At 44.4% G+C, this 21,437-nt stretch overlaps 1 protein-coding gene across 4 annotated transcripts in view; it reads right to left on the bottom strand.

Annotated features, from left to right (window-relative positions):
• Positions 1 to 21,437, bottom strand: part of LOC137521837 (rho guanine nucleotide exchange factor 19-like) — a 91,069-nt gene that overhangs the window by 31,695 nt on the left and 37,937 nt on the right. For all 4 annotated transcript variants that reach the window (XM_068241622.1, XM_068241624.1, XM_068241626.1 and 1 more), the window contains exon 2: positions 8,390 to 8,889. In XM_068241622.1, the coding sequence (XP_068097723.1) occupies positions 8,390 to 8,889 (500 nt within the window). The remainder of the gene's footprint in view (positions 1 to 8,389; positions 8,890 to 21,437) is intronic.

The raw sequence follows: 21,437 nt of genomic DNA, 5'->3' as shown, positions 1-21,437 counted from the left end.
GTTCTGCTGATCCTCTGCCTCTAATACTTTTAGCCATAGACCTGAAAAAAGCAGCAGATCAGGTGCTCTGACTGAAGTCTGACTGAATTTGCCAAATGCTTGTTTGAGGTGTGATTCAGACACTGCTGCAGCCAAATGCCAGGTACACACCATGCAATTTCTTATCAGATCAACAGTTCAATTCGATAATTTCTAACAGGTCCGATCAGATCTCCAATTGTTTTTCTGATCGATTTTCTGTTCTCTTCTGTAGAAAATCAATCAGTTCTGTAGAAAATCGATTGGAAACCTGATTATACGTGTCGGAAATTATCAATTCGTCCCAACAATCTGATGGGAAATTGCATGGTGTGTACCAGCGCTGCGTAATAGGTTGGCGCTTTATAAATACAATAAATAATAATAATAATACCAGGCAAAAGAGATTAGCAGGGTGGCCAGGCAATGTGCATTGGTTAAAGCGGACCTGAAATCAGAACTAGTTCAAAACGTAATAACCTTTGAGGCCGATTTCACACTGCGGATTGGCGGCAGTGGTGCAGCCCGGGGGAAACAGACAGTTAGTACGCGGTAATCCCCGTCTGGAAGCCAGTCAGGCAGGAAGTGAGGCTAACTTCCTGTAGCCGACGCAATCAGGTGTGCGGAAGCTTACTGCTAAAAATGAAAAAACCTGCAGCAGGTTTTCACACACACACATACTGTACACACACACACACACACACACATACATACGTATATATACACACACACACACATGTATACATATATATATAGGGTCCGAGGGGAGTCAGCAGCTCGCACAGGTAGCAGGAAGTGTGTGCTCGCAACTAGGGGAGCCCAATCCCCCAAGGATATTCAGAAAGAAAACGAGGAGTTGCAGCACACAGCTCTTTTATTGAGCAGTAAAGATAATACAGGCAGACGTTTCGGTTGTGTCCAACCTTCCTCAATGCCAAAGAAATGTGAGTAACATCATCAAATATATACCCGCCCACACAGGAAATGACATGCAAGGTATACACCCATCATATTAACAACAAAGCACATATTTTTAAACGACAGATAGTGTTTAATTCACACTTATCTGTTCCAAGGGCAGTCCATATATCAGATTCCTGTGTCTTTATCCAATCCATGTCGTCCAATTCAAATAATTCGTATAGATATACAATCTGCAATATCATAAAGAATATGTATCATAAGTACAGATGTAGGTCAAAGTCCCTATTCAACCCATGTGGGTGTAGGGTCCCCATTTTATGAATCCACATGACCTCTCGTTTTTTGAGGAGCAAAACTCGATCCCCCCCTCTCCTGGGTTTTGGTATGTGGTCTATAACCATAAATTTAAGGTCCGTGTCTCTGTGGCCCACGGACCTCCAATGTCTGGCTACTGGAAGATCAGACATCTCTCCCCTGACAGAGCTCCTGTGTTGGCTAATGCGGTCCCGCACTTTCTGTGTAGTTTCACCTATATATCGTAAGCCGCAAGGGCATGTCAACATATACACCACAAAGGAGCTCTGGCAGGTGAGAAAATGTCTAAAAAGCTGGTGATCTCACTAACAGTGGGTACAATATCAGGCCTGCTGCCTATGGTCTCATTGCGCCTGTAGGCTGGTATAGGGGGAGTGCAGAATTCAGGAATCTCAGGGTATGCGCTACCTCAAAGAGATCAGAGTGTGCGATTGCCCTTTGTGTGTCAGTTTCATGGCTTATCCAATAAGGTTATGGCATGTGTCAAACGACACTGGCACATTCTGGGTAGCGCATACCCTGAGATTCCTGAATTCTGCTGGTATAGGGGGAGTGCAGAATTCAGGAATCTCAGGGTATGCGCTACCCAGAATGTGCCAGTGTCGTTTGACACATGCCATAACCTTATTGGATAAGCCATGAAACTGACACACAAAGGGCAATCGCACACTCTGATCTCTTTGAGGTAGCGCATACCCTGAGATTCCTGAATTCTGCACTCCCCCTATACCAGCCTACAGGCGCAATGAGACCATAGGCAGCAGGCCTGATATTGTACCCACTGTTAGTGAGATCACCAGCTTTTTAGACATTTTCTCACCTGCCAGAGCTCCTTTGTGGTGTATATGTTGACATGCCCTTGCGGCTTACGATATATAGGTGAAACTACACAGAAAGTGCGGGACCGCATTAGCCAACACAGGAGCTCTGTCAGGGGAGAGATGTCTGATCTTCCAGTAGCCAGACATTGGAGGTCCGTGGGCCACAGAGACACGGACCTTAAATTTATGGTTATAGACCACATACCAAAACCCAGGAGAGGGGGGGATCGAGTTTTGCTCCTCAAAAAACGAGAGGTCATGTGGATTCATAAAATGGGGACCCTACACCCACATGGGTTGAATAGGGACTTTGACCTACATCTGTACTTATGATACATATTCTTTATGATATTGCAGATTGTATATCTATACGAATTATTTGAATTGGACGACATGGATTGGATAAAGACACAGGAATCTGATATATGGACTGCCCTTGGAACAGATAAGTGTGAATTAAACACTATCTGTCGTTTAAAAATATGTGCTTTGTTGTTAATATGATGGGTGTATACCTTGCATGTCATTTCCTGTGTGGGCGGGTATATATTTGATGATGTTACTCACATTTCTTTGGCATTGAGGAAGGTTGGACACAACCGAAACGTCTGCCTGTATTATCTTTACTGCTCAATAAAAGAGCTGTGTGCTGCAACTCCTCGTTTTCTTTATATATATATATATATATATATATATATATATATATATATATATATATATATATATATATATATATATATATATATATATATATATATATATATATATATATATATATATATATATAATTTATATATATATATATATATATATATATATATATATATATATATATATATATATATATACATATATATATCTATATATATAATAGAGTAAGTGCCTCAACCTTCAAGCAAGAAGAAGTACTTTGCATGAGAAAATTTATGCGTGCTCAAACACCAAGTTTAAGGCCTCTTTTCCACGGACTGTTGAGCTGTGTGCTCAGCAAGCAGTTACCAGGCAGCAGTGAGCAGTTACCAGGCAGCAACAAGCAGTTACCAGGCAGCAACAAGCAGTTACCAGGCAGCAACAAGCAGATACCAGGCAGCAGTGAGCAGTTGTGAGAGTTTGAGAGGCATTTCACTGCCTATCAACAGTCCATGGAAAAGAGGCCTTACCCTAGCAAGTCTGGCTTTGCAAATCTGGCCTAATTGGCTATTCATGAGGCAATGCTCATGCAAATGCATGCACAAACCAATACCGCAAAGCAGTCACCCTGCTACATTAGCACTATCCAGGAGCGCCACGGGGAGGATTCCCAATGCCCCCTTTTTATACAACCGTGGGGACCGCAGGGTCCCAGGCCCTCTCACTGCCTGGGAACCACAGCGGCACCCCGGAGGGGGAGGCTGGGTGGCGCAGACGACCCCTCCAAGTGTGGCCAGCGCCGGGGAGAGCCGTCCGCACCCACCTCCCAATATTAAAAACAGGCACTTACCTTAACGTCCATTGCGTTCTGCTACATGCGCATTAACTTGGGGGCACCACATGAGAAAATAGAGAAGCATGCCTGGGACCCCGCGGTCCCCCCGGTTGTATGGGGGTATTGGGAAGCCTCCCCGTGGCGCTCCTGGATAGTGATAATGTAGCATGAACTAATTCCCGCAGGGCGATCGCTTTGCAGTATTGGTTTTTGGACCCTGCATAGTTTGGCATGCGAAAGCAAATGCATATTTGCATGAGCATTTCCTCATGAATAGCCAATTAGGCCGGATTTGCAAAGCCAGACTTGCTAGGGTTAAACTTGGTGTTTGAGCATGCATACATTTTCTCATGGAAAGCCTACTTCTTCTTCTTGCTTCAAGGTTGAGGCACGTACTCTATTAGATAGATAGAAGATGCGGCGTATGCTACGACGCGGGTTGGCTAGTATATATATATATATATATATATATATATATATATATATATATATATATATATATATATATATATATATACACATACATACATACATACATACATACATATATATATATATATATACACATACAAATACACATACACGCACACTGCCATAGACTTACATGACTTCCGGACCCTATAGACTTACATTGGGCTGTGGAGGGGTGCAGTAGAATTGCCGCACAGACCTATTGTGAAAGCACTCTAAAGTGAATCTGTAGTGAGAATAAAAAATAAAAAAACAGATACTCACCTAAGGAGAGGGAAGGTTCTGGGTTCTATAGAACCTTCCTATTCTTCTTACGGCCCCCTCCTTCCCCCGCAGGTTTCTCTGTTCAAATCTCCTGCTGCGGGCGATTTTGGAAGTCTTCCGGGGCCCGAGACCTCCCGGAAACATACGGCTGTAGAGAGAGCATGCGCGAGCGCCCTCTCTAGAGCCGCCTGTCTTCTGGAGGTCACTTAGCAGTGTAGCACACGGGCTCCTGAAGACAGCCTGCTCCGTACTGAGCAGAGCAGCCTGTCTTCAGGACCCCGAGTGCTTTCGAAGACTTCCGAAGCCAGCTAAAGTGGAAGAGAGCAGTCTACGACTTATCAGTCACTGCTAATGGTGGAGCCTTCCATCTCCTTAGGTAAGTAACTTTTTTTTGTTTTTAATTTCCCTTCAGACTCCCTTTGTTACAGCTGATACAAATCCTGCAAGAAATCTGCAGTGTGTCTACTTCTTGCTTTCATGGAAGCAGCCATACGGTCAACATCCTGTGTTTACAAATTAGCTGTTCTGCCAAGGCAGCCAGCTGACTCAGTTGAGAGATCAAATTACAGTTGTAATCACTTGCAGATGAGGGGGAATTAGACTAAACTCTCTAAATACATACATAGTGCATGTCTCTGTTTTCCTTCTGTCCTGTGCAAGAGTTCAGGTGAACTTTAAAAGTAAGTAAATATAGCAGCCACATATCCCTCTCACTTCAAGTATCCTTTAAACATGACCATGCAGAAGAACAACTCTGACATCACTCAACAGGGAGACAAACTCTACTGGGATAACTCTGATCAGTGATTACAAGGCATATACGTCACTAATGGAGGACTGCACAAGTTACAAAGCGTGGGCAGACACACTTCTATCACTGCCTGACTCCCATGGAAGCTACACCACAGTTATGGACTTCTGAAGGTTCCTGAGGAAGGGGTCTCACTCAGACTTACCGTATTAGAGTTAGTCCACACTAGGTCCGGAAACGTATCCGTGGCTGCGTTTTTCAGCCCTGATGAAAAACTGAGTCCCGGATGCTAACGTTAAAAATAGCAGCCATCCTCACCCAAGAAAAAAACGAATCCGTCTGCATTTGCAGGGACCCGTTTTCAAAACCTGAACGGAAGGTCCGGAATTGCTGCATTTTTACGGACCACGGATGGGTAGTGAAAAGCAATGAGAAAACGCATCTCCATCTCCACAGGCAAAATATCAACAAAAACTGATGAGAAAACGGATAGCCTGAACTTTATTATTGGCCCAAAAAATCCTCCCACTACCTTCCTAATGATAGAGACGTTTTCTGTCAGTTTTTTGAGGTAAAAGACTGAACAGAAACTGATGCACTTTTTATGAAAACGGATCAGTTTGCGGTCTGGTGGTACTTCCCCTGATCTTCCCCTGATCCCGGACTGCAGTGTCCGTCCTGCAACCGTGCCTAGTGTGGACCTAGCCAGTGCCAACTCAGTGACATACAACATTTCTGGCCACCTTCCTTCCTCGCCGTCTTGATTGGTAACACTGAACACCACATTCAGAGGTTCTCAAGAATTTGTCTAGAAGGTCAATGGATTCGTTTTAGGGACGGAGAATACTATGGTGCCCGATGATGTCACACCCCTGTTCACATGGTGACCTTCTGAGGAGACAATTGACACTGGGAGGAATCATCGGAAACTATAAAACGCAACAAGCAACCAAACAGAACTCACAACCAAGGTATGCTCCATGCTGGGCCTTTGCCTAAATACCACTTACTTCAAGTACAAAGACAAAGACAAGAACAAAGACAACGTGTATAGACAAAGCCTGGCTGTCCTGTAGGACCACCCATAGCAGACCTGTATGTAGATGATATAAAAAGGAGAGCTCTAAACACACTGAAGGGAAGGTCATTTAGTCACTGGCTGAGAATTGTGGATAACTTAGTTATAACTCAAAATGAAGAGAAAAAAAACTTTTATCAAAAACATCAATTCAGAGAATAAAACCTCCATTTGATGGAAGAAGGTACACAAACCAACAAATAAGACTTTAATGGCTGTGTACTACACACTGAAGAGGTAGCATACAGAGATGTCTACAAGAAATCTATCCACACGGGCCAACACTTCCTGTTTCACTCCCACCACTCACAGGACCACAACCTGGATGTTATTAGGACTCAGCCCCACCAGGGTAGAAGATAGGAGTTAAAGGACATCCGAGGTTAAAATAAACTGATGAGATAAAAATAGTATCTATCCTCCTACTCCTAAAAATTACTTTTTTTTAGATATCCCACAGTTTTATTGTATATAAAAATCTAGTTTTTAAGTTTTTACAGTTTCATTGTCTCTGTTCAATGACACTTTCATTGAAGAACGCCAGGGCTCAAATCTATGAACTATTTACGTTTTTATCTCTTTCCTGCTCTCAGAAACCATTTACTGACAGGAAAGTGTTTTATGGCTATAATTTCTTATCAGTGAGGGTTATGCTATAATCTGACCCGGTCCGACTCGGCCAGAAACTATCACTTCCAAACCTGATTTTTAACTTTTTCAGGCAGAGAAAGAAAAAAAAAGGAACACAGCCCAGTTATTTGTGTGCTAGGCCGCTGTACATACCCATGTCTATCTCATCATGTCACATGTCACCTCAGGAATCCTTTAAGAATAAAGTTCTGGTTCACCATGAGCTTGCTGGGTACTCTGTAACTATAAGGAATGCAAACACCTCAGAGAAGCTTTGCATGTTTGTGGCTCTCCAGGCTGGACTCTTCTGTCTTCCTATAGGAGGTAGAACAGAAGTTTGCCTTTTTTTTTTTTTTTTTTTTTTAAATCTTTTTATTGTGACACATATACAACATATCAGCCATACACATTAGATGCGGTGGGATAGCCACATCGCACCGTGGGTGTCCCAATCTCAATACACGGTAATGGAAGAGTTTCCATTGCATGCGGAGCGATCCGAGAATCTGCAGCATGCTATAGAATGAGAATAAGGTTAATGACAAATTGTTTACAAATTCGTTTTGACTTTTGGTTTAACTTATTTTATCGTTTTTAAATTTCACTTTCAGGAGTGTAATAAGTACATTTTCATTTTCACTTATTTTATCGTTTAAAATTCATTTCATAAGTGTATTGCTTAAAGAGAACCTGAACTGAAAATAAAAAGTCAAAATAACCATACACAGGTCATACTTACCTCCCGTGTAGTCTACTCCTCAATCTCTTTCTCCTCTCTTGCATCCCATTCGTCCACTGTGATCAATGGAATTCTCTGTCCTCCATTTTGAAAATGGCCATTACCCCATAACAGCTTCCTGATCAGCACACTGTTAAACTGTAATATCACCCACTTCAGCCATAGGGAAACATGGACATTACCTTGCACATTCAGTTGTAACTAACAGCAGCTGATATATAACTGACAGCAACTGGTATTTTTCAGTTCTGACAAAATATTGGCAGAATTGGGAGGGGTCACTGTAAGAAGAAAATGGTGAGCTTCTGAGAGGAACTGACAGCGAGGTTAGTATGTAATATTCATTTGCAGCTGCATCATGTGTTTATTTTAAATAATTTTACTCGCTTCAGGTTCCCTTTAAATATCGTTTTCCAGCTTGTTGTGTTACAAATATATCACTTTTGGTATCAACCTTGTTTTCAGAAATATAATGTGTAAATTATAGTTTTCAGATTTATTATCTTACTAATATATCGCTTTTCATATTACCGTTATTTTAAGATTTTTTTTAATGCGTATGAGATTGTAAGGCTATTTATTCTATTACAAATATATAACTTTTACTATTCATACATTTTTAATGTGCACGCAGAACTCTCCAGACCACGTCAGCGTGACGGCGAGTGCGTCTCGCGCAGGTGCAGTAGATGCCATCGGCATCTGCACCAGAGGGGACCACGGACCACCGGCTGGATGCGCAGCTGCGGCGGCGGACGGGTGCCAGGGGCTGGAGGAGGCCCCGGGTAAGTATTTATTTATTTATTTTTTTTGCATCTTTCCTATGAAGAGAAGATGAATTCTTATTTCCTAGGAGAAAACACAGGAGAAAAACTCAGTTGATTAGAGCCATGAGGCCTATGTGGTCACTTACAGGCAGATTTGGCTCGGTCTGAGCCCGTAGATTTCCTGTAAAGGGGTCGAGCATTGTTGTGGTTGGCCAGAGTCGGTGTTTCAGGCTGATCGCTGTCGCTCTCAGTGCTGCTGCTGCCATGGCGTTCCGGGGGAGGGAAGTCTTGCGGGACAGGGGGCTGGTCTGTGGTTGGACTGCGGGGTTCCTCCATACGTTCCTCTCCTGTGTCCTGGAAGTTTATGAACCAAGGATCCACCAGGTGATGATTGGTTGGGACAGGGCTACTTAGAGGACTCTGTGCTGTGCCAAACCCCAGCTGTCTCTCTGTGCAGAGAGTGGGGACCCCTCCAAATGCCAAGCTCTCCTGCTGGTACATGACCACCCGGTGCCTCTCTCTGGGGGGCGGGTCTCTGATGCCAGGCACCATGCTGCGGTCCCGCCCATACGCGAGCGGACTGTGGTGCGGCTGAAAGTCCGGGAGAGCTTGGTACTCCATGAATATCGTGTTAGGGAGTCCCGGCCTGTGCGGAACACAAATAGAGACTTCATGAGTGTCAGGCTACAAGATGCATAATAATAATACTACTACTAATAATGAATATAATAATAACAGTAATCATAACAGTAATAATAATGCATATAATAATAACAGTAATAATAATGCATATAATAATAACAGTAATAATAATAATTTAATAATAACAGTAATAGTCCTCTATAATAAAACCGCTGTGTCCCTGCATCCCCTGTCCCTGTGTCCGTGCTGTGAGCGTTCTGCGCATGTATGCGCAGTTCAGTCGGCTCTGACAGCTCTGTGCCAGCTCGGTGGCTCCTGTGGCAGTGCGGAGAGTAGGGGAGATGACGCGGCGGCTCTAGCGCACGTTATGTGAAAAAAATTGTTCTAGCGCCTGTTCATTTAACGGGCTTACAGCAGATTCGAGATGAAAAACTAACTATAACAAGTAACTTGTCTATATATCTTATGTAAAGTTTAGATAGTTTACACAGCATATCTAGCTGCAAACAGCTTCAAAAGTGTATGATTATTTTTTTCTATGATACTATGAGAGCAGCTATGTTCTGTTTGTGACATTGTCACAGGCTGAAGGCTGGAGATGCTAACAGCTTGCCTGTGTGTAAATTCAGTCCCCTCTCCTCCTCCTCTCTGTCTCTGAAATCTCTGGCTAGTAACCTCCTCCTCCTCCTCCTGCCCAGACTGAGCTCCCATAAGCCCTTGCTACACTGCCAAGGCACAAAAGGAGCTGTGGGCGAGGCTTGTATAGTTTATAGGGAATTAGAGTATTAAAACAAAACAAAAAAAGGATTTGGCTTGAGGAATGCCCTATAAACTATATGAAAGGAACACAATTATGCAATGAGTAAAAGTTTATCTCTGATCCACTTTAATGTCTAGTCGTAATAACAATGTCTGATTCTGTGCAACACTGTATTATGGGAAATAGACCAGCCAATCTGGAGGGACAGGGAAAACGCCCCTGTAAGTGTGTTCTCTGCCTCACCATCATCCCTGCAAATTGTGGCTGCATTTTTTTGTTTTTGTATTTGCAATTCTGCATTTTGCAATATTTTGCATAGAAATCTTTTTTTGTTCATGTTTTTAATGCTGATTTACACATCACTTTCTCCCAGCATACCAACGAAGTTAATTTACATGAAATTGTATGAAATTAACTTCACATTCCCATGCAAATTTTCACATTCCGACGATACTTTCGCATTAAAGCGCTAACATATTATGCAGCAGTGGACAATACCAGTGCTGGGCCAAAATTACGCATGAGCGTAATCACGCATCGTAATTCAATGCAAAATTACGTGTAAGCGCTACACGTAACTTACGGTCTTACGCGTAATTATTTACGCATAAGCCGTAAAGCGGTATCGTAATTACGCCGTCTACCGTAATTTTTAAGTATGCGTAATTTGACGATGACTTATGCGTAATTTTACGCGTAATTACTAACGTACAACTCCCCTTTTCTAAGAGTAGCCAATCAGTCAACATCCTAAGTAACCAATAGTATCTTCTCCCGCCCTTCAGTATATAAGCGTATGTTTTGCCGCATACGAATGATGTGTACGCAATAGCTGTCACATTGACGGCTATTGCGTACACATCGTCCGTATGCGTCAAAAAGTACGCATTAATGGGTATTACGGCACTACGCGTAACATCGTAGCGTAAGAGCCTACTTTGCGGTATCCTTACGCGTAACTGCGTAAGTTAACGCGTAATTACAGTGATGAACCGTAGATAATTTCCTACGTCGTAACCGTAATTGCGTAATATCGTAAAATTACGCGTAATGATCCGTAAGCGTAGATTTTTCCATTACGACCGGCACTGGACAATACATACATACAATGGTACAAAGGATGACAGACGTAACGTAACAAGGTTATACACCATAGGACAAAACTATACAAGGCAAACAGGGTGCAAAATACATTATCATGTGATTTTGGGCTGGTTAGATAGGCCCTTTAATACAAGTACAAGGCGGTCATAGGAAAGGAGCACACGATCATGTAGAATACACTAGGGAAGGGAGGACCCTGCCAACGTCTTATAATATAAGGGGAGGGGAGAAGGACACACTAGGGATGTAGAATAAGTAGTCAGTAGAGAGTTACTGTGTAGGGGATGAGTAGGTCATCTTGAAGAGGTGGGTTTTGACGGCTTACTTGAATGTGATGGAGGGAGCAAACCTGATGGGTGGTGGTAGTTCCAGAGGGTGGGGGCAGCTCTTGGGAAATCTTGCAGGTGCGCATGGGAGTGGGAAATGCCCTGGGCAATTAGGTGAAGGTCGATGTAGGACCAGAGGGGATGGCCTGGTGCATACCTGTGAACAAGCTCCGAGATGTAGGTAGGGCAGGTTTTGTGCACAGATTTATAGGCTAGGCATAGAATCTTCAAACTTATCCTGAATGGGATAGGTAGACAGAACTTTAGTGTAGAATTACTTCTGTTTCTAACACCTGGTAAACTTTCTGTCTTGGATAATTTTTCATTGAAATCCTCACCCTCACCTGGATGGTAACAGAGACACTTCCTGCACAGATGAAGAGATGTCGGCAACATCAATCAAGTCACCTGTCAGTCAGAGGTCAGGAAGTAAAGTTTAGGGCTGGCTGAGGTCGGGAAGTAAAGGTCAGGGCTGGCTGAGGTCAGGGTCATTAGCAATAAGTAATTATGGAAACACACATTCTATCATGGCCAGGGGCCTCACCAATAACCTCCTCGTCCTCTCAGACTGCAGCCAGGAACAGAGAGCACTGCCCATCCTGACCCCCCGCTGGTGCGAATAGTGGGGTGTCCAGCTGGGGGCACTGGTCATTTGTCTTCCACTTACTTCAACAAAAGGCCTTTTCTTTAGTCTCACTTCCTGCGATGCTGAGCACCTTATACTGGACAGGAAGAACAGCTTTCTCAGGGACACTGGAGTAAAGACAGCAGTCCAAGCCTGAGAGCTGCTAACCCTTCAGTTTCCCTAGTAACTATACTGTTACTATAGTGACACCCTGCTGATAATTTACTATTCATGTACTGATACTATGCAGTTACTATACTGATGATACACAGATACTCCACTGCTACTATAATGATAGTATCCTAACTTGCTTCATAAGGGAAACAGCATGCACCCAAAGGTGGATCAGTGAATTTGGGCGCCAGTGGCCCTATGTTAAAATGGGCGTCACGTAACTTGGGCTCTTGTAGCATCCGATTAAATATCGGGATCAGGCTGATAATTAGAGTTAATTAGAGAAAGAGAGGGAGTATTCAGCGGCAAAGGTGGTGGTTATATCGATTTTGGTGGGGGATGGTAGGTTAGGGTTAGGCATTGGTAGTGGGTTAGTTAGTTTTAGGCATCAGCGTAGGTCGGTTAGGGTATCGGTGGGAGGGGGTCAGTCAGGGTTAGGCATTGGCCAGGGGTTGGTTAGGCTTAGGCATCAGCCTGGGGGTCAGTGAGTTAGGGTTAGATATTGGTGGAGGGTGGGTCATTTAGGGTTAGGCTTTGACCCGAGGGGTCGGTTAGGGTTAGGTATTGAGAGGGAGGGCTCATGAGAGAGTAAGGTTAGGTTAGACCATAGTAAAATATCGGTAAAGGATTACCGATATTCCACTTTTACACTTACTCAGTGGTACATTGTTGAATGTTGGTAATTTACCTATATTCTACTTGTGGCCATATCCTGCGCCTATTTTTTGAAGAGATCAGGAATGTCAGCCTCCATGTTCCCCTCAGAACAGGTTTCCATGGAATTCTGTAGCAGAAGCTGTGTGGAGGCGGAGCTATGCACGGTGCCGGTAATTATTCTCGATAATTGCCACAATGGCAGGATGTTAATCTGACAAGACTCTGGGAAGTGTTGCTGCGTGTATGGACTGATCGTCCAATCAGAGGCCTCCGTGCTGCTGGGCCCTGTGTGTCCCCCCTCACAGCAGACGCTGGACGGCCACATGTTAATCTCGGCGGCTCCTCAGTCTGGCAGCCTGGCTGATCTCCCGGCTTCCAGTAAATCCTGCAATTATCAGCCCGGATCGCTTTCACTGTAATTATAGAGCCAACAGAGAGTGCTACGCAGACAGAAACACACTGTACGGCCTGGAGAGACCACCGGGGACAACGCGTCAGAGTGCAGCCTCTGGTCACGTGACTCTATCAATGCTGGAGTATCATTCTACCTTTTTAAGATAGAAGGTAATTGCAACAATTTAGTTTTAAAGGACAACTGTAATGAGAGGGATATGGAGGCTGCCATATTTATTTCCTTTTAAGCAATACCAGTTACCTGGCTGTCCTGCTGATCCCCTGCCTCTAATACTTTTAGCCATAGACCCTGAACAAGCGTGCAGCAGATCAGGGGTTTCGGTCATTATAAAATTATGGTGAAATGACGATTTCCGAGTTTCCAGCTGGAAATCGGCTCTCGGCAACGGTAATCGGAAATTGGCACTCGGAAATTAGCAATCTGTCAAAATGCCGCATTACTGCATCTCGGAAATTTTAGGCCAATCACAGAACTTGGGAAGCATTCAATCAATCGGAGTTTTTACAAGTCTTGTGATTGGTTTAAAGTGTCTGTGGTTTTGCGATTTCCACGGTAAAGTTTTGCATTCTCTGATTGGTCCAATACTACCGAGAATTTCCAAGTCAGACTATATTACGCTTCTGTAAAAAAAATAACCTTTTTAAAAAAATTAGCTAACTTTATTAAGGTATACCTAAACTCACAACTTCCCCTCTCTAAAAAATAAGCAACAGCATAATATCCTTTAAAGAGAACCCGAGGTGGGTTTTACAAATCCTATTAGCACACAGAGGCTGGGTCTGCATATAATGCCCAGCAGCGGTTGCTATATTGTTCTCCCCCAGGCCCCCCCTGCGCTCTGCTGTGCCCCCATAAATCACACAGCCGTGCTAGCGACACACATCGTGTCGCCAGCAAGCTGTTTACATGTAAAGTGTCACTCTCTCTGCTCCCGCGTCTCCTCTATATCGCTCCCCGCCTGCGTCCCTTCCCTCCAATCAGTGGGGAGGGAAGGGACGCAGGTGGGGAGCAGTGATATCGAGGAGGTGGGGGAGCGGCGAGAGTGACACTTTACATGTAAACAGCTTGCTAGCGACACGCTGTGTGTCGCTAGCACGGCGGTTTGATTTATGGGGGCACAGCAGAGCGCAGGGGGGCCTGGGGGAGAACAATATAGTAACAGAGGCTGGGCATTATATGCAGACCCAGCCTCTGTGTGCTAATAGGATTTGTAAAACCCACCTCGGGTTCTCTTTAGAAGAAAACCATTTCAAATTTTGCAATAAATCTGCAGTATGTCTAAATCCTGCTTTTATGGAAGCAGACGTAGGGTTAACATCCTGTGTTTACAAATTAGTTGCTCTGCCGTGGCAGCCAGCTGACACAGCTGAGAGATCAAATTACAGTGATGATTAGTCACAGATGAGGGGGAATTAGACAGGCTAAACTCTCTAAATACACAAAGCGTGCATTTCTCCAAGTTTTCTTTCGGTCCTGTGCAAGAGTTCAGGTCCACTTGAACAAAAATGGCAAAAAAAAACCCACTTTCTGTGGAAATTGGAAATCTATTGGAAACGGAATTGGAAATGTGCATTCTGACCATCCCTACTGCACATCCAGAACTGCTAGTATATAGTGAGCCTATAGCTTATACACGTTACAGAACCACAATCTGACCATGCATGCCTCCTGCTCTAGTGTGGACCTAGTGTCTCATTTGTACACTTACGCTGGGCAAAGAAGGGATCAGCCGGCACCATCCAGTATAAATGCTCTTTATTCTTCCATAATCAAAACAGCCATAATTGCAACGTTTCAGAGTGTTACCTCCTTTCTCAAGCTAAGCTGTATGATGAATATATCTAACTACAACTCTCACTCACTATTTATCCTAAACATGGTAGAGTATTAGCCAATAGCGCTGCTCAACAGCTCTCTCCCAATCACAGCAGTCCGTGCTCTAGCCGGACCTGATGGGGAACTGCGCTTGCTATCTACCTATTGGTCGCCACATGTAGGTTACCACCTCCTCTCCTTTTCAAATGTACTGGTCGGACGCATGCGTACAAACGGCCGCCTGAGCATGCGTACTGCCGTCGGTCCGCCCACTGCGGACCTGACGGGGAACTGTACGACATGACGCGTGCGGAAGACGCGTGTACGCGTCGTATCCGCCCACATAGGCCGGACACCAATGACGAGGGAGCTGGCATATGGCCACCTCCCCAGGCATCAGGATGTAAACAAAGGTTTGCAACGCATGCAGCCGATCAGCCAAAGTTAAACATCCATAAAAATAAGCACAGGAGAACTGCAGGGGACAGGGAGGTGATCATAGAGGAATATTACCACATATATTAAATATTAGTATAAATCCAATATAAAATATAAAGAGAGGCAGTGTCCACCTGCCTGAACGCACAAAAAACGCGCATACATGCATGTGAACACCCTTCACCCAGAACTAGCTAAAGTCAGGGGAAACTTTATCTCCAACAGGCGACACCAGCAAGAGCAATATATTGAATAACCTGAATGGTGCAACAAAAAAAAAGGGGGGGGGGGGGGGAAAGAAAAAAGGGGAAATTTAGCAATGTGCACAAACGGCACTACATAACTAAATAAAAGGGGTCAGATCTAGTTCCCGATTAAGGCCACGAGGTTCCATTGCGTCTAGTCTTTTTATCCATACTGCCTCTCGCCAAAGTAATTTTTTAACGCGGTCACCTCCCCTTCTAGGGGTCGGGACCTGTTCAATTATCATGTACCTGAGCTGGCTAACATTTTCTGCGTTGTCTGACCTATATATAGCAATCCCCTTTTTTCTTCCCCCCCCCCCCCCCCCCTTTTTTTTGTTGCACCATTCAGGTTATTCAATATATTGCTCTTGCTGGTGTCGCCTGTTGGAGATAAAGTTTCCCCTGACTTTAGCTAGTTCTGGGTGAAGGGTGTTCACATGCATGTATGCGCGTTTTTTGCGCGTTCAGGCAGGTGGACACTGCCTCTCTTTATATTTTATATTGGATTTATACTTATATTTAATATATGTGGTAATATTCCTCTATGATCACCTCCCTGTCCCCTGCAGTTCTCCTGTGCTTATTTTTATGGATGTTTAACTTTGGCTGATCGGCTGCATGCGTTGCAAACCTTTGTTTACATCCTGATACCTGGGGAGGTGGCCATATGCCAGCTCCCTCGTCATTGGTGGCCGGCCTATGTGGGCGGATACGACGCGTACACGCGTCCTCCGCACGCGTCATGTCGTACAGTTCCCCGTCAGGTCCGCAGTGGGCGGACCGACGGCAGTACGCATGCTCAGGCGGCCGTTTGTACGCATGCGTCCGACCAGTACATTTGAAAAGGAGAGGAGGTGGTAACCTACATGTGGCGACCAATAGGTAGATAGTAAGCGCAGTTCCCCATCAGGTCCGGCTAGAGCACGGACTGCTGTGATTGGGAGAGAGCTGTTGAGCAGCGCTATTGGCTAATACTCTACCATGTTTAGGATAAATAGTGAGTGAGAGTTGTAGTTAGATATATTAATCATACAGCTTAGCTTGAGAAAGGAGGTAACACTCTGAAACGTTGCAATTATGGCTGTTTTGATTATGGAAGAATAAAGAGCATTTATACTGGATGGTGCCGGCTGATCCCTTCTTTGCATTGCGTGGACCCAGGAGTGCTGCCAGGTCCAAGCCACGGCACATCACCTGTTACTTTGAGTGGTGCTTTACTACCCGTTTTGTACACTTACGCTGGGGACACAAGATGCAACTTTCAGTCCAATCAACGGGATTCGGACGATTATTTCCAACCCGTCCGATCAGTTTCTGATCGACAAAGGGATCGATTTTACAAAGTTATAATCCTTCATCGATCGGGAGCAGTTTGGACATGTACACACGATACAAATTCCCATCAGATTAGCCGTCAATCGGAAGGGAAATTGAAATGCCGGTTCTCAGCATTCTTTATGTTCCTTGCAGGGTTTTTATGTTCCCAGTAGATTTTATGTACAGATCTGGTCAACTAAAGCCGCTACTTAGCTAATAAAAGTGTAAATCATGATAGCCAATGTTTAAAGTGGGATTATACTCTGAAAACTAAAATTTCAGCAACTACTCTTAGTTACATAAAAGAACATTTGAAGCATTCCAAAGCATTCCGTGTGTAAAAACACTTACTTTCAATGCAGAGAGCAGTACAAGCTTGCTGATCTCTGGCTAATCGGCAAATGTAATCATTGCCAACCAGGAGATATTCTCTGCCTGTCTTTAATCTGCTCTCTCCCTCTGCTGAATAGACACATCAATCTGGCAACAGCGCAGACACTTCAGCAGAAAAGGAGGGGGGTCAGAGTGAAGAAACCAGGCAGAGAGCTTCAGCCAGCAATGATTACATTTGCCAATTAGCAAGAGATGAGCAAGCCTGCAAAGCTCTCTGCATTGAAAGTATACATTTTTACACTCATGAAATACTTCAGAATGCTTTCAACTGTTCTTTTATGTATGTAAGAGTAAATGTTTTTAATATTTAATATATATCCAACTTTAAAGTAAACCTGTAATGAAAGAAAGTGCCACTGGGGGTACTTACTTTCGGTAAGGGAAGCCTCTGGCTCCTCTCCTAAAAGAGGTTTCCCTCATCCTCCTGTTCAGTCCTGTTCCTGCACTGGGACCCCCAAACTCTTCAAAATCACAACAAGCGTGTGATGCGCCTCATACTCCGGTCGCTCTACTGCAGGTTCGCTCTACTGCTCAGGAGCAGGCGACTCACATTCCAAAGCATTCCGTGTATAAAAACACTTATTTTAAATGCAGAGAGCAGTACAAGCTTGCTTATCTCTGGCTAATCGGCAAATGTAATAATTGCCATCCAGGAGACACTCTCTGCCTGTCTTTACTCTTCTCCCTCTTTGCTCACTCTGCTGAATATACACATCACCCTGGTAACAGCAGAGTCAATTTAGCAGAAAAGGAGGGCGGGCAGAGTGAAGAGACCAGGCAGAGCTCCAGCTGGCATTGATTACATTTGCAGATTAGTGAGAGATAAGCAAGCCTGCACTGCTCTGCATTAAGGGCTCTTTTCCACTATGAAATGCGATCGCGATCGCGATTCCGATCGCAATCGCGTTTCAATTTCCACCATGCGATTGCGATTGCGATTGAGCTACTATACTCATTATAGTACAGCTCAATCGCATACAAAACGCGGCAGGACGACGATTGCGCTTTGACCAAAATCGCATCGCAATCGGATCGCACTAATGGAAATTGCTGCTGCAGTTTCCATTAGTTTAATGTACCTTGCGATTTGCGATTAGAAGCAAATCGCAAATCGCAGGCTAGTGGAAAAAGGCTCTAAAAGTAAACATTGTTACATTCATGCAGTGCTTGGCAATGCTTTCAAATATTATTTTATGTATCTAAGAGTAGTTACTTAAAGGGAATCTGAAGTGAAAATAAACTTATGATTAAATGATGTGTATGTGTAGCACTGCTAAGAAATAAAACATTATTAGCAGAGATATGAGTCTTATATTGTTTCCAGTACAGGAAGAGTCAAGAAACTTCAGTTGTTATCTATGCAAAAAGAGCTGCTGTGAGCTGTGCAACTTTATAAAAGTCTTTTGAAGCACTTATTTCAACTGTCTCTCATTGTTTCTTCTTTGTTTATGGTTTTTGTGCAGAGAAAAGTTAAAAGGGTCAGTAGCATGCTCTGTGAAATCATATAAAATGTTGAGTGTAGTGTGGAAACTACAATTATTAGAGAATGATGCAATGTTATTAAAAAAAAAGCTACTAATGTTCTATTAATTATCTGTATTACACAACCAATTCATTATATCAAGAGGTTTTTTCGCTTCAGTGTCCCACTTTTTCCCCAGCCTCAGGTTTTATTTAAAGACATCATCTTTGAGACCCGCATTTAAATCCTGGTTGGCGCCCCTACCTCTTTGGTAATCTGCAGTAGACAGTGGGATGTGGGGGGATGGGTGGAAAAACAAGGGGTGGGGGAGAGCGCACTCAGGTTGTCATTCAATAAAAATGGCCAGCCGGCCGAGGAATATTCTCACCTGGATCTGTGGCTGACTGTCCCATACGGGGTGGCCAGCAGAAAGGCTTTGTCCCACTTGGACCGCGGACCAAGTCTTGGCAGAAGTCCTCCTCCACAAGGCGCTTGTAGCTAAGCAACGCGTTTCAGAGGGCTCAACCCTCTTTCATCAGGTTTTTAGCCTGATGAAAGAGGGTTGAGCCCTCTGAAACGCGTTGCTTAGCTACAATAAAAGTTTTTACTTTTGATTCACACGGCAGCCGCCGTCTATTTCCTACTTGCATACACTTGCACTGGCAAATCGCTTAAACTCAAATTTCTTAATCCACCCACGACTGCCTGACAGTGCAGCCGCCTATAGTGGCATCACAGCACTCAGGCTAGGTGGAAAATATACCAGAACAGCAGCCTGCTACTACTGCTCTGAAGGAGGCTATCGTCTTCACGCCTTGTGGAGGAGGACTTCTGCCAAGACTTGGTCCCCGGTCCAAGTGGGACAAAGCCTTTCTGCTGGCCACCCCGTATGGGACAGTCAGCCACAGATCCAGGTGAGAATATTCCACGGCCGGCTGGCCATTTTTATTGAATGACAACCTGAGTGCGCTCTCCCCCACCCCTTGTTTTTCCACCCATCCCCCCACATCCCACTGTCTACTGCAGATTATATACCACCTAGAGTGCCACCCAAGAGAACAGCACCCTTCGATGACAACTACACAGACTTGCACAGTATTGTCAAGATAGCTCCCTCTGTCCAACACAGGGGTTTAGGCTCCTTTCCTCTTCACTACCTCTTTGGTAAGTAGTCATTGGCCAAAACATTCTAATGCTCCAGCCATGTCCGTACTATTCTCCCTCACTGCAATCTTTCCTACAATCCGTGCAATCAATGCCCAATGGGCATACATTTGCTAGTTATTCCTGATCTATTATATGTTCCCTTATGGATTTCATACATTTCAGTCCTGTCAATGTGTCTGATTTTCAACTACCTTATTATAATTAAATGATTTTTCAGTCCTATGTTTAGGGGGGGAAGCAAAACAAAAAAAACCAAACAAGTAGGAAGTCGTTAACGACTGGAGATGAAGGTCTGACCACAGGATATGAACATTTAATCACAGAGGAAGGACATCTGACCACAGGAGATGGAGGTCTGACCACAGAAGATGGTGGTCTAACCACAGGAGATGGACGTCTACTGTAACCACAGAGGATGGACATCTGACCCCAGAAGATGAACACCTGAGCACAAAAGATGGCGGTCTGACCACAGGAGATGGCTGTCCGACCATGGGAGATGGATGTCTGACCACAGGAAATGGAGTTTTGACCACAGGAAATAGAGGTCTAACCACAGGAGATGGAGATCTAACCACAGCCACAGGAGATGGCGATTTGACCACAGGAGATGGCGATTTGACCACAGGAGATGGCGATTTGACCACAGGAGATGACGATCTGACCACTGGAGATGACGATCTGACCACTGGAGATGGAGGTCTGACCATGGGAGATGGAGGCCTGACCACGGGAGATGGATGTCTGACTACAGGAGATGGACGTCTAGCTACAGGAGATGGAGATCTGACCACAGGAGATGGACGTCTGATTTCAGAAGATGGAAGATTGACCACTGGAGATGGAGGTCTCACCACAGAAGATGTAGATCTGACCACTGCAGATGGAGATCTGACCACTGGAGATAGAGGTCTGACCACAAGAGCTGGACAAGGAAAAGTGAGGAGATTTTGGAGGGTGGATTCGGGCCGTTCTCGTGACATGTTTATGAGATTCAGTGAAACGTGGATAATGACAGTGAATGTGGAGGATTTACAAGGGCTAATCTGAGGTGTTTGGTGCCTCGGGCCACCTCAGAAATTTCTGCTCCCCCTTCAGCACATCTGAGGCTTCCATGCTGGGAGGTGTTTGAGGAATTAGAGAAAGAATTTGCAGCCCCCCCTCCCTGTCAGAGAAGCTGTCAGTCACCTGCAGATAACACAGCGTGATCGCAGCCCGCCCACGTCTGAAATATTATATATACTGCAATACACAGTCTGCCTACAGCAATGGCTACAACCGGTATGACAGCAGAGGTGTGTCCGTAACCAGGGGTAACACCCACCACCTCTGCAAAACACACAATAATCACAGGTAAAGCAACTTCAAACCAGGATTGAACTTCATCCCAATCAGTAGCTGAAACTCCCTTTCCCATAAGAAATCTTTACCTTTACTCGAACTGATCATCTGGGGTGTCTGTATGGCTAATATTGTGGTGAAACCCCTCCCACAGTGTGATGTCATGACCATCGTCTTACTTTGCAGTACAGATCAGTGTATATCGATTTATTTTTTCCCCCTACTATATTTTGGTAAAGTTCCTCTTTAAATGGATCCTTTACTGGAAGCTTTAACCCCAACGTCTACATTCCAGCTGCCATCTAACTAACCA

The sequence above is a fragment of the Hyperolius riggenbachi genome, chromosome 6 (genome assembly GCF_040937935.1).
Source record: "Hyperolius riggenbachi isolate aHypRig1 chromosome 6, aHypRig1.pri, whole genome shotgun sequence".
Classification (NCBI taxonomy): Eukaryota; Metazoa; Chordata; class Amphibia; order Anura; family Hyperoliidae; genus Hyperolius; species Hyperolius riggenbachi.
Note: the sequence above shows the minus strand (reverse complement) of the source record. Positions and strands in the feature narration are given on the sequence as shown.